The sequence below is a fragment of the Budorcas taxicolor genome, chromosome 13 (genome assembly GCF_023091745.1).
Source record: "Budorcas taxicolor isolate Tak-1 chromosome 13, Takin1.1, whole genome shotgun sequence".
Classification (NCBI taxonomy): Eukaryota; Metazoa; Chordata; class Mammalia; order Artiodactyla; family Bovidae; genus Budorcas; species Budorcas taxicolor.
The window spans coordinates 42,747,430-42,761,752 of record NC_068922.1 but is presented as its reverse complement, the minus strand read 5'-3'; the positions used below and the strand labels follow the sequence as shown (position 1 = coordinate 42,761,752).

Sequence of the window (14,323 nt, the reverse complement as noted above, 5' to 3'; positions counted from 1 at the left end):
TCATATACTTTAGCTAAGACAAAAACCATGAAAGACTGAACGCCGAAGCAGGTAAGGCATTTTTTTGTTTTAGGCAACAGTTATACTTCAAAATATTGTTTTTCACATTAACATATAATGAGTTTATCTTTGTTATCTTTAAGTGAATTAATAAAAAATTTTTAACTTCTCAACACTGATTTCTAATAGGATAAATATTGAGAGATACTCTTACAAACAAAAGCTCATCAGGGTCCTCAATTTTTAAGAGTAAGTAGATCCTGAGACCAAGAGTTTGAAAACTAGAGCCCTAAATGAAGCATCCAGGAACCATCCAATTAATTAAACGATCACTCTCAGAAAAAAAGGTATATAAAGCATGAGTATACTGAGACATATCAAATTAAGATGGGGGGAAAGAGGTTAAGAAAGAATCCAATTAATGGATTAATGAGAAGAAACAGAGATGGGATACACATTTACTCAAAACCATTATACCAGAGTTTAGGTGATAATAACTTTTTTTTTTTAAAGGACAAAGGTAATCCCCTGTAACTTGATAAATCCTAGTGCATCTCAAATTTATCCAAGACTCCAGACAGAGGGAACAATCTCTTCCCCCTAGCAGCCTGACTCTAAAATCTTTATCTTAAAAAATTCATACACATTTCAAATTTTCCTCCATAATGTACTATTCATTTTAATATTTTTAAATAGTTTAAATTAGTTACTATCAGGTTCAAATTTTACTACAGGAGGGTGCATCTTTTTATATTTGGATCAAGAAACAACACATTTTGAGTACCCCAGTAGGCCACCTCTAGCCACAATCACTTCTCAGCCTCAGCCACGTTCATGACTTTTAAGAGCAAAGATTTGTTTTTCCAGAGTTTCTGAACTCTGAATAAATGGAATCTTGTAGTATACATCTTTTAGTCAACATCCATGATTTACTTGCAGTCTAAATTTTCTTACTCTTGCTATACAGCAGGGGTCCCCGAGTACAGGAGCCAAGTCCAGCCTGCAGGCTGTATTTGTAAGTGAAGTCTCCCTTACATCCATGGCCATTCCTTTCCATACCGGTTGCCTTCAGTGTACAACAGCACTGTAGCTGTGTCGAAAACCACAGGGCCTGACAACTCACAACCTGACTTTGTGGACCTACACAGGTTTGCCTAACTCCACAAGCAGGGGATCTCACAGCATGCTCCTGACTTGGTCATCAACCGTGAATCTGTTAGAAATGTAAATCTGAAGCAGATTCTAAAAGTTCACTTTGCACCCACATCACCCTGACACTTGTTGAAAGACTGCAAGGGCCCCCACCCCCGCAGAGCTTCTGAGCCAGCAGGTCGTCATGGAGCACGGGAGTCCGCACTTCTCACCAGCTCCCAGGTAAGGGTGATACTGCTGCTCCAGGGTCAATCTCAGGAATCCCGAGGAAAGCAGTGCTGCTCAAACTATTATTAAACACCCAGGGATCATGTTAGACTATACATTTTGAATCCATGTGTCTCAGGTGAGGCCTAACCTTCTGCATCTCTAGTAAGTTCTCAGGGGTTGCAGCAGGGACCACACTACAGTAACAAAGTCACAGGAATCTACTGAATGACTACTCCTTACAGATATGCCACAACTGACTCATCCATGCTACTACTGATGGACACTGGGATAGTTTCCAGTTTGGGGATGTTACAAATAATGCTCCATCAACATTCTCAGAGTGTCTTTCTTATGCATGCACTTGTTAGATATGTATCAAGGAGAGTAAAAATACTGCCAAAAAGTTTTTCAAAATGGTTCTACCAATTCATACTTGTGCAAACAACATATGAAAGTTCCTGTTGTTTCATATCTTGCCCAACATTTGTGTTAAGTGTCTATTCATATTATTTGCTCATTTTTAAAAGGACTTTTCTCTTTTTTACTGTTTTATAAAAATTCCTTATATACTCTAGATATTTTTAAATGCTTTATTGGCTACATGTACTGCAGAAATCTTCATCCACAGATTGACTTTTAACTTTCTTAACTGACGTCTTGATAAACAGAACTGAAGGTATTTTAACCGTAAAATTTAACTCCAGTATTATCCAAAGCAAGTCCCTTGCTTAAAAATCAAAAGCAGCACTAACATATGATTCAACATATTATATGAAAGTAGATGTAATATTTACAATCTCAGAAACAGATAATAGCATCAACAGAGGAAAACCAAACAGTCACATTTCCAGTCGACAAAAGCAGACTTCATGGTTCAACTTTTGGAAGCAAAATCAGAGCAGCAACTTTTGAGTGTTGCAGAGCTTCTATATATAACTTTTCACACTCCACTGCAAGTAAGCATGACCCACTCCCTGGACCACGGCTCTAAAACAACCTCTGGAGACTGAGGCCTAATAAAGGACCCAATAATATAAAGATTCTGCAGTCCAAAGAGCTGATACTAATTGCCTTTAAAGAGCCTTAGAGTTCATGTTTGGGAACACATGTAAGAATTAAAGATTTTAAAATTAAAAAAATAAAAAACTATAAATTAAAAAAATAATAATAATAAAGAGCCTTGGAGAAAACATGATAAAAGCTAATTAATAAATTTGCAGGTTCACTGATTCTACTAAACCATCAACAAAAGATTGCTTTACACTGCCAAGAGAATACACAGTAGCACAAATGTAATACTTTAAATTTTACAACATGAAGTCATTAATTCATTGATAAAACATGAATCATATCTGAGTATAGGGTATATATTAATTATCCCAAAATTTTAATATCCTCCCAAATTAACAATTCAAAATTAAAATTCACTACTACTACCTGGTGAATACAGAATAACAAGCAAAGTACAAAGTCAGAGAAACTACTCCAAATGAATTTCCTTTTTTCACACTAGAAAACCAGGACCGTTCAACATCTATGTCAAGAACACTGGTAACTTTTATCAGGAAACATATATGAATGGATGTTAACACAGTTTTAAAACTAAAATGCTCCACATTTAATTTCAAACTCACCCAAAAGTGACCTGAAATGTGAACATGAAAGTTGCTCAGTCGTGTCCGACTCTTTGCGACCCCATGAACTATCCAGTCCATGAAATCCTCCAGGCCAGAATACTGGAGTGGGTAGCCTTTCCCTTCTCCAGGGGATCTTCCCCACTCAGGGATCAAACCAGGAGAACACATAGAGACTCATCCAAAATAACCAGAACTAAAAACCATCTTCAGAATCCAAGTTTTTGTTTTCTCGGTTTATTTACTTTTTGCTATTATGCCTTATTTATCTTTTACTTTTAGGGCTGAGAGCACGTCAGGGACTCAATATGCATAAGTGAATGAATGAATGCATGCATGCACTCATGAGATGCACTCAGGAATCTCAAGCAGGGTCATTCATCCAAACTGGGCTCAGGCCCAGAACCCAAGTTCTTTATGATAATGGCATCTTCATGCTGTCCTACATAAAGAAGTAACCAGATTAAACAAAATGGTTAAAGTTCAGCTGCAGCAAAATTCTAGTCTCTGTAGATGTGTGGGTGTGGTGATGGTCAGGAAGGACCAATTAGTTATACTGCACCCAACCCCGACCCCAGCCGCTTCCTACTTAAGGGCAACCTAGGCTTGAAGAGAATAGAACCAGAACACATAATATTTTGATACAACTTCCAAGTGACCAAACTAGCTCCATGACCACTCTAAATTCTCCTGCATTTTAAATTTCTGGTATAAAGGGAAAAAAAAAAAAAAAAAGAAAACCAGAAACTAAAAGCACACAAAAATGTGATCCGGAAAACAAGGTACCTAACAACTCATGTTAAAGAAAAGTGCCTTTTGAAAGCTACTTTTCTAGAAATATAAGAAAAATATACTAACCAGAAAACTTAAAATCAGTTCATCATCTTACAGCAATAACATAATAAAAATGAATGCCAGTGTTCAACAGAATGTTTCTTCAAACATTTGTCAAAAGCCAATTTATCTTGAAGTTTGGTTCTAATTATATCATTCCTGCTCAAATCCTCTCTTACTGGCTAGAAGATGAAATTCAAACTTTTGAGCCTACTGTCTTCAACATCCTTGGTGACATGCATTCTTCCCAACTCCCTCATCCCCTAAACACAGGTTCTCTTCTAATACTGACTTACACTGCTCTGCCTAGAAAAATCATTCCTTGTGTTCAAAGTTTACCAGTATTTTTTTCTCCAGTATTGATCTAATTGATTTATAGCACTGTAAAGATGTAAAGCATAATGCTTTGAATTACAAACATCTTGAATATCACAGTAGGTTTAGTGAACATCCATCACCTCAAGTAGACACAATATCAAATAGGAAAAAATGTTTCTTTGTGATTAGAATATGAAAGGTTATTGTTGAATCACGATGCCAGGATTCTTGGCCCCCAGAGGAGGAGGAGAAGAATTCAATCCGGGGCCAGAGACGAGGCTTGATCACTCAGAGCTTTTGTCTAATAAAGTTTTATTAAAGTATAAAGGAGATACAGAAAGCTTCTGACATAGGCATCAGAAGGGAGCACAAAGAGTACCCCCCTGCTAGTCTTCAGCTGGATGTTATATAGTCACTAGCAGTCCGTCAATGAAAGAAAGGAATGTCTTAAAACTCAGAATGGCACCAGGCCCCTCACCCATAAGGTGCATTTTGGGATAATCTTGGCACCAAATGGTTCATCATGGGCCATAAAATGATTAACTTGAATCTTGAAGAAGGGCAGATCACCACACAAATAGTTTCATTTACATAGATTAGAGGAACAATATCTGAGTATAACATACTGGTTTGTTAAGTGGGTTCTGAGCCAAAAGGCGGAACTGACTTGAAGACAAAGTTTGGGGTAAATGTATAGTACATTAGCATAGCTTAAGATAAATATTTCCGTAAGAAAAAGGCATTGGTTAACTTCAGGTGAAACCAGGTGTCATGGCAACACAGAATTTTAAGAGAAACCTCCTTTTAAATTTGTATAGAGAAGGAAAAAAATATTGCTACTTTGTTTCCTCCTGCCGCTTAAGAGAGATAAAAATGTCTGACACTTGCAGGCTATTTCCTCCCTTTCCCTGGCCTTCTTGCCTGTCACCCTCTCCAATACTTAAAGATTTATTCTAACAGCTTCCACTTATAATGTACAGCAGTGGTCTCTTTATCATGTTACACATTACATCCCTAGTACTTAACTAGCTTGTAACTTACTTAAGTCTGTACCTTATGATTACCTTCATCTAAACCCCCTCCCCTACCTTGATTATGTTTTAAAGCCAACTTAAATACCTCCTTCTTTATGAAAGTTTTTGATTCCAGTATCAGAATTCCCCCTGAGAATTGAACTCAGAGAGAACTGAACTCTCTTAACAGCATTTTCTCACATTAACTCGTATTATAGTACCCCTCATATGACAAGAAGCTACTCACAGACAGGTGTGCTTGGCTTAATATTGACCATAAACAGCACAATGGCCATAGACATGTGAGCCACAGGTTCACCTAGTGGTCTTTCCAACCAACGTCTCACTGCTACCTAGAAATGCTGACGTATGTCTGATTTACTCCTACTCTACTGGACCAGTATACTTGAGGCTGATTTAAAATACAGACTGCCTACACAGTATTTATACCTTTCAAATGTAAGACAACTGCATATATTGGTCCTGTGATCACTACTGCAGTGGACAAAATGTCCTTTGTTCACAGAACTCTAACAGCAATGGGAAAGATTTTCAAGGAGCAAATACAAAAGGCAATTCAAGATTTTTTAAAATCAGGTACAAAAACTCTTTGACATCACAAATTTTAATACAGAGAGAAGAGGAAAAGTAGATGTAAAACAATGTTTTAAACAAATAATGCTGAGAATAACCTGGTTAGAGATCACTAAAGTGTCTTTTTTGATTCACAGCTCCTTAAGAAAATCACCATGCAGAAAAAAACCCAAAATACCGCTGGGAAGCCCAAGCAGCTGTGGAGCTAGCTGCCCTTGTTTTATTATGTATTACTATTTCTAAGACTAAGCACACAATTTCTAAGATTCATGAATTCATTGCCAAGCCCAAAGTCAACCAGATACAGCAAATTAGTGGTCAGAGGATGCCCACGGTCCCCAGTCTACCCATCAAAGTAAGCAAAGAGGGAAAAAAGGAAAAGTAGACTAGAACTAACTACCAAAGCCCAGCCGTCTAAGAGGACTTAGTAAGAAGGCCAAAGTTCCCACAGAGCTCAGGAGGTCTCAATGGCTCCACTGTGTTACAGCAGTACTCAGTAATTAACCCTCCCTTTGTGAAATCTTATCAGGTGTTCACTACATTCCTTAGTCTGTTAAGGAAGCTGTGATATCATTTGAAAGCTTTTTTCTAAAAATTATGGTTCTTTTGATTAATCTTTAATCCCCAGATCAATTCAACTTTTCAACAGTGCTGTCTTTAAACTGCTTCGGCTGCCTGGGGAAAGTGGTACTTCCCAACTACGCTTTAAGGACTCTGGTTCTGAAAAGGCACTTCTATGATTCAGTACATTTACAAATACATTCCTCACTTACTATACCTCAAAAAAATAAAGTTATGGGTCTTTAAAGGGAAAGCCATCAGTTCCTTAAAATATTCAACTATATAGAACACTGCACTTCTTATAGACAGAATGAATATTTTGCTCTAGTTTATAGCAAACTATTTTAATCCTTCTTTAAAGTTACTATTAATATTGGTGCACTAATATGACTGTATTTTAGACATAATAGTCCATAAAAAACAATGGCCACATTAGAAAACACAGAGAAATCCCAAAACTTCCTTACATTTTAAAAATAACAAGTTAATTGCACTTAAAGTAATTAACACATAAGAATCACATAATATTTGGTATCCATAAGTGATAACATATGCCTGTTTTCAGGTTCTTAAATCTCAGGCACTAAATATTTGTAAGTCAAAAATTAAGTAAATGGTATGTTCACACCAAATACTCAAATTATAAATTGAGGGTTTTTAACGTTGGTGGTCTCAAGTAATCGAAGTTCTCCTATCAATAAAAATGAGGGTAAAAGATTTATCATTATTAAAAGCATCCCATCATCACTACTACCAACGACTGTAATACAACAGTAATAATATGATTGCTCTGAATTGATATAATTTAAAGAATATCTCGCAACAACACTCTAGGAAGGTTCACAGGAAACAGTTATCACAGCTTTACAAATGACAGCAGAAATTGCTCTGATTTCTAAGTATGCACCTACCATTCATCAAAAAGGTCACAATTAATCCAAATGAAAATGTAAATAAGGTGCAACTTGGTTGTTATACAGTTAAGACTGGCCGCTTTGATACGAAGTGATCCTTCTGAGCTAGGCATGTAGAAACCAGCATGAGGGGAGAAAAAAGGAAAGGGGGGGGGGGCGGACAAACCTGTGTAAGGAAGGATTTGCACTCATTTGTCCATGTTTAACTGACCTAATCAAGAGCAAATCTGAAAGACCAGCAATAACGGTAGAAACACAGTGGAACTAACTGGCTCTAACAAAAGGCTGGTAGCAACAGTGCCCATTCCAATGGGCAAACTAAACTACTAAGCTCAGCTCAGAATCCCAATTAAGCACTTCGGAAATGGAAAGAAAAAAAAAAAACCCTGCAGTGGGTAGGCCTACTCATTTAGGCATCCAACAGCTCACCAAAGAAATTTAACCCAATATCTCACATTCCATCACTCTCATCTATTTTGTACAATTTCCCAGCCAGTCCCGTCTTTTTCTGGACTGGTCAAACATAGTAAAGCATTCAGAAATGCGTATTACCCAACAATCATCATAAATCACCATAAACAGAAAATAACACGCCAGCAAACTATCACTGTAAGTTTCCAACAATTTTTTCCTAAGAATATTAGCCAAATGCAAGTTTCACAGTTTTCTCTTGTCCAGAGAAATCTAAAATAGTTATTCTGGAATGCTACCTGAAAAAAATTTTTAAATCTTGAGAGATTACAATGCATTTCAACACATTTACATCAAATGACTCAGGATTTTGAGATCAGTTCATATGGAACACAAGATCAAAATCAGGGTTCATCTTCTAAAAGGAAGCAGCCAGCCCCATGTCAGAATTTCAAATTTCCAAAAATCTTGATAAATGGAGACGGTCCTAACTTCAAATGGAATTCTTTTGCAAGATGAGCTGTCTTCATTTTCTTTTTAAAACCACAGAAAAGTACAACTCCTGCCTGCGTTATCTGCGGAATATCACCTGAAGTCCTCTGAGCAGAGAGCTAGGAAAATACATTTACCCCGGTGACAGGAACACCTGGCCTCTAGCAACCAACCAACTCATTATCAATTCCTTTTCTCAGGGGAAAAGGTTTAGCAGCGTCGAGGTGGGCAAGGACAGATCATACATAAGGCTGGCGAAAGCCAGGTGAGACCCATTTGGAGAAAAACTCATTTCCAATCCCATGGTCGTTCAACTGAGATTGGGAGGGTGGTTACACAGGAATGGACAATGCTTCTCACCTGGGGTGGGGAAGGAGGCTAAGAAAACCAGTTTTCTCAAAAAAAAAAAAAAAGTAAGTTCACTGACCTGAATTACCAACCCAACAGCGATTACCTGTGACTGGTCACCGAAACTGACTAGCAGCGGGGCCTGGAAGCTGCGGAGGAAACGCCACTGGGCTAGGCTTCACCCTCCCCCACTCCTTTCCGTCTCCAGGCGCGAGAGGCCCTCGACCAGCAAGGGAGGCGCAGCGACGCCGCAACCCGGGCTTTCTCGGCCTTGCATTCCCGAGACCCTTGCTCAGCCGCCCCAACCCGTCCAGGCACTTGTCCGGGCCAGGCTTTTGCACACCGCGATGTCCCTTCCCCGCAGGCCCCGCTGCAGATACGACCCGCCCGGAGGGACCCCCCCCCCCCCCGGGAAGAGACCCCCGGCCTCGCGGCGCGGGGGGCGGGGAAGACGGGGCTGAGCAGGGCGTGCGGCCGGCCCCCTCCCGGCCCCGGGCCGCCGCCCCTCCTCACCGTCAGGCCAGTGCCCAGCACGATCACGTCGTACTCTTCATTCATGGCGGGGCCGGGCGCGGACAGAGACCCAGAGAAGGCTCAGAACTCTAGGGGTCTGGGGCTGCGGCTGCCCCGAGGAGAAGGCGGACCGGGGAGCGAGCGCTCAGGCCGGACGGGGCCTGAGGGAAAAGGGAAGCGGAGGCAGAGACTACACGGAGCTGGCGAGCGGGGAGCCGACCGCCACCTCAGACGGGAAGAGAAGAACGGGGCGGGGAGGGTAGGGAAGGAGGCGAGGGAGAGAGAGGCGGGCTGCGACCGCGGCCTCCGCAGCCGGGGCGAGGCCGGGAGGAAGCCGTCGATCACGCCCTTCCCGCTCGCTCATTGGCTACGTCTCCGTCGCCCACGACCCGCTTCCTCTCCCACGTCTCGCGAGAAAAGGGCGGGCCGAGCCCCTGGTGGATTTCGGATCCGTTCCCAAAGCGCGGCCGCCTTGGTTGGGGGCGGAGAGGGCAGCAGCGCGCGGGCCTTCGAGGGCGGGGACGGGGTCGAGCTTGTGGCCGGGGGACCCCTGTCCGGTTCTTCACTCCCGCTCCCCATCGGGCGCCGGGGCGCACTCTGGGCCCCGCGCCCGCAGCTGCCCTTGGACTTTGGGCCCGCGGCGACCACGTGGCTGGGGCTGGCCGCCCCAGCCCCCAGGACCGCGGGCGGCCTCCCGCAGCCCCGCACACCAGGAGCTGACGCCATGCAGCCCGACTCCGGCTGCGGCTCGGCCCTCTGCGCGCCTAGCTGGTCCTCTGCAACTTGTCTTGCTTTTCTTTTTATCCTACCTCCATTTCCTGAAGGAAAAAGGGCTTAATGAATTTTAAGGAGTTCAGAAATCACTTTTTTTTTCTTAACTTCCCTCCCAGTGTTATTCTTGCTTGATGCATTGCCCCATGTGCAGCCTTAGGAAATAAGAATTTTAAAAAAAAAACTCTACTTTTGAAAAGGAAACTTTAGCATAAAGGGGAAGGGCAGATTTGATCGGAAGCAGGTCTGCGCCTACTGAGAGCTATAATCTAAACCAGCTGTAAAGATAGCTGACCAGCACGTGAATGGATTTAGGCCACAGAGTGTAGGAAAAAAAAAAAAAAAGATTCCCTGTTTTTTGCCTTTCATATCCGAGCCGGCCCAGCCCTGCAAACACACATTTCTTCAGGTTTCTATTTGGCATCTCCAGCCCTGGTGGCTTATGTTCTCAACCGAAGAGAGCAGATCCAGTGTTTTCAGCCTGAGTATGCAGACAAAGGGCTTCCCTGATGGCTCCCAAGGTAAAGCGTCTGCCTGCAATGCGGGAGACTCGGGTTCGATTCCTGGGTCGGGAAGGTCCTCTGGAGAAGGGAAGAGCCTGACAGGCTGCAGTCCGTGGGGTCGCAAAGAGTCGGACACGACTGAGCAACTTCACTTTCACTTTCATGCAGACAAAAGAGTTGGTGTTTCCTTGAAGATTTATTCTCAAATAAGCTGTTTAAAGTGAATCTTGAGAGACAGACCTACCTTCCTTCACGTTTAAATCACTCTGATTCATGACAGAATGCAACAGTTTTTTACAGTGTTTCTTCATCCCTACATAGAGTTTAAGAGGGTATATTATATAAGACAATGGGCCTTTGGGGGGAGAGGAGAAGAAAACTCAATGTACATCATTCTTAACTGGATTTGTATACATTCGTGGCTAAATGAATTTCTGTTGTTCAGTGGCTAAGTTGCCTAAGTCTCTTTGTGACCCCAGGGACTGCAGCACTCCAGGCTCCTGTGTCTTCCACTATCTCCTAGAGTTTGCCTAAATTTATCTCCAAAATGAATTTTTACAAGTAGACAAAAATCAAGTGCAAAGTTACTAGTCTATTGAACAGATTGTATAACCATGTTAACTGACTGGCTAAACAGGTGATGCCTTAAGAAAGTCCTGCTGTTGCTAAGTAATCCAGTGCCATATATATCTAACATGTTTACAAACAACAAATATATGTCTTACAGTTCTGGAATCTAGAAAACATAAGGTGAAAGTTTGTCTGTTGAGGACAAACTTCCTGGTTCACCCTGTCTTTTCACTGTGCCCTCACATTGGGAAGGAGACAGGGATCTCTCTGGGGCCGCTTTTATCAGTTGGTAAAGAATCTGCCTGCAATGCAGGAGACCTAAGTTGGATTCCTGGGTTGGGAAGATCCTCTGGAGAAGAAAATGGCAACCCACTCCAGTATTCTCACCTGGAGAAGCCCATGTTCAGAGGAAGCTGGCTGGCTACAGTCCATGGGGTCGCAAGAGTCAGACACATCTGAGCGCCTAAACCACCACTGCCACCATGTTTTTGAACTGACCAAAAATACTGACTCATTAAAAAACTCATTTTAAAAAAAGAAAGAAAGTGAAGTCGCTCAGTCGTGTCCGACTCTGCGACCCCGTGGACTGTAGCCTGCCAGACTCCTCTGTCCATGGGCTTCTCCAGGTGAGAATACTGGAGTGGGTTACCATCTCCTTCTCCAGGGCATCTTCCCAACCAGGGGTCGAACCCTGCTCTCCTGCATTGCAGGCAGATACTTTATCCTCTGAGCCACCAGGGAAGCCCCCTAGAACCTTTTTCACATATTGCCATCAGCCTCTGCATATTGAAGATTTTACATACATCTGCTGACATGTTGCCATGCCTTATGTAAAGGAAAGTTTATGGATATTCACGTGGAGATACTGAAAGACTCAAAGGTACTGAAGAAGGAAACAGTATTTAAGGCTAATAAGGTTCCTCAGTCTGATCCCTTACACTTTAGTTTTGTTGGCAGATAAGTCCTGTGGCCCTGCAGAAGACAAAAAGAAAAAGAAAAAAATGCTAACCTTCAACAGACTGAGTCCATTCAGATTCCACCCCACCTAATCCAGTTGCCAAGGAATTTGGGAGACAACAAATACTTATGGTGAAGTGGCTTAAAAGCCACTAATTGGTTCAGTGTCTCAGAGACCACAGTTGGCAGTTCCTGACGGCAGGAAACCTTAGGTTGGGGGAATCAGGTTGGTGGAGAGGAGTGGAAAACACCATCAACCTTGAAAGTGTTTTCAAATCTTTACCCAAAGCAAGAGGAGTCCGGAGAGAGTCTTGTTTATACTTGGTGCTTGGGAATCATTGTTTGCTGATTTCTGGTTCTGTTTCTCCAAGAAACAGAAACATTTTCATCATCTGTTTCTCCAAGCCCCTGCCTGCACTTCGCAAAGGAAGAGACAAGAGTCCAAGGAAAAGAAAATTATAGAGTGAACCTTAGTCCAGGTTCTGTCCAAAACCACAACAGTTTCTCACTCACTTTTCCCGCTCCTGGATATTCTGACCTTTATCTTCTTAAGACATGAATCAGAGCATGTCCATGCTTCTGCCTGTCTTTTGTACTTAGAATAAAATGCAAATCCTTGAATCGGACTAAAATGAAAGTGAAAGTGAAGTCGCTCAGTCGTGTCCGACTCTTTGCCACCCGTGGACTGTAGCCCACCAAACTCCTCTGTCCATGGGATTCTCCAGGCAAGAATACTGGAGTGGGTTGCCGGGGAATCTTCCCGACCCAGGGATCAAACCCAGGTCTCCCACATTGCAGGCAGACGCTTTAACCTCTGCACTAAAAGGTATCCTTTAATCTGCCTCTCACCTCTGCCCCACTGCATCTTGTTGTACTTCAGGCTCACTTCACTCCAAACACACTTGTCTTTCAGTTCCTAGAACCTAGGGTAACTTTTAACCACTCGAGGGCCTTGCACCCTCGGCGATCCTGCGGCTACCAACCCTGGCTTCCCCCTCCTGCACCTCTTCCCACGGCTAATTCTTTCCACGTCCTTAAGTTTCAGCTTAAAAATCTTCCCTTGCCACTTTATTTAAAGCGGGTTCCTCTCACCTTTTATTCTCTATTGTCACCCTTCATTCCTTTTTAAAAATCAAATTGGTGACCATTTTCTTGTTTTTTGTCTGCCTGTAGCTCAGAATGTAAACTCCATGAGGATAGGGACATTATCTGTCTCGTGCACAAGAGAATAGTGCTGCGTCCCTGGCAGGTGATAGGTAAATATTTAGTGAATGAATAAAGAGACCTGGAAGTCGATGCCTACATCTACAAGGACTAAGTGTGATGAAATAGGTACAAGTTCCTTTTGAGACTTTTGAGAAGCACAGCTTTTCTTGCAGAAGATACTTAAGTTAATGTTTTGGAGGGTCTTAAAAGTAGGGATCAATAAAATATAAATCTGTTTGAAGTCTGGATGGCTAATGGTGAAGATAAAACACGTTAGGGTCTAGAAAAAAAGAATTTCCTAAAATATATATTTTCTAGTATATGAGAGATCCTTTACTCCCCCACCCCCACCCCCCACCCTCAAACTGTTCATCTGCCCCTGGTCTCCATCTCAGCACTGATGCCTCCACCTTGGCCCCAAACCAGAATTCTAGATTTTATCCTCATTCTGTCTTCTTTCTCTCCTTCCACATCTAGTCCTGTTTTCCTTGGCTATGTAACAAACCACCCTAAATTTAGTGGCTATAAAACAAATAAACCTAGTGGCTTAAAGCAGCAATCTATTGATACTGTTATCTCTTATGGTTCTGTGGGTTGAATGGGTTCGGACGTGTGGGAGTCGTTTGGGCCTGGGGCTGGGGTCATCTGAAGGCTCGAGTGTCCTGGACATCCACGATGGCACATGTGTGACTGACTGTTGACGCCAGCTGCTGGCTGGCGGCTTAGCTGGAGCTGTCAACCAGAGGAGCATCATATGTGTGACTTCTCCATTTGGCTTGCACGTCTCAAAGTATGGCAGTTGCATTCCAAGAGTAGAAATTCCAAGAAGCTAGAAATTTAAAAGTAGAAGCTGCCAGCCTTATAAGATCTGGACCTGGAAGCTGCCACCGTGTTCCTTCTGCTGAATTGTTTGGTCACAGCCATTACGGAGCACACCCAAATTCAAGAGGAGTAGCTAGAACCCAGCTGTAAGTGTCAATGAATCTGCAGCCACCTTTAGTTGGCACAATGCCCCATTATGTTCTGGCCATTCCACCTCATAAAGAGCCTTCCAGGAACTTCCCTGGTGGCTTGGTGGTTAAGACTCCGTGCTCCCATTGCAGAGGGCCTGGGTTCAATCCCTGATCAGGAGCCAGAGCTCATGTGCTGTAACCAAGAACCCGCCCTTGGCAACTGAGACCCAGCACAGCCAAATGATTGTTTAAAGTAATTTATTTATTTTAGCTGCGCTGGGTCTTCCTTGCTGCACGGGCCTTACTCAAGTTGTGGCAAGCAGGGGCTCCTCTCTAGTTGTCATTCACGACTTCTCATTGCAGCAGCTT

The 14,323-nt window shown here is 42.6% G+C and overlaps 1 protein-coding gene across 1 annotated transcript in view; it reads right to left on the bottom strand.

Annotated features, from left to right (window-relative positions):
- The window catches only part of GDI2 (GDP dissociation inhibitor 2), a 28,803-nt gene extending 19,503 nt beyond the window's left edge, over positions 1 to 9,300 (bottom strand). The window contains exon 1 of the mRNA XM_052650501.1: positions 8,995 to 9,300. Within this exon, the coding sequence (XP_052506461.1) occupies positions 8,995 to 9,039 (45 nt within the window). The 5' untranslated portion in view covers positions 9,040 to 9,300. The remainder of the gene's footprint in view (positions 1 to 8,994) is intronic.
- Positions 9,301 to 14,323: the final 5,023 nt, after the last annotated feature.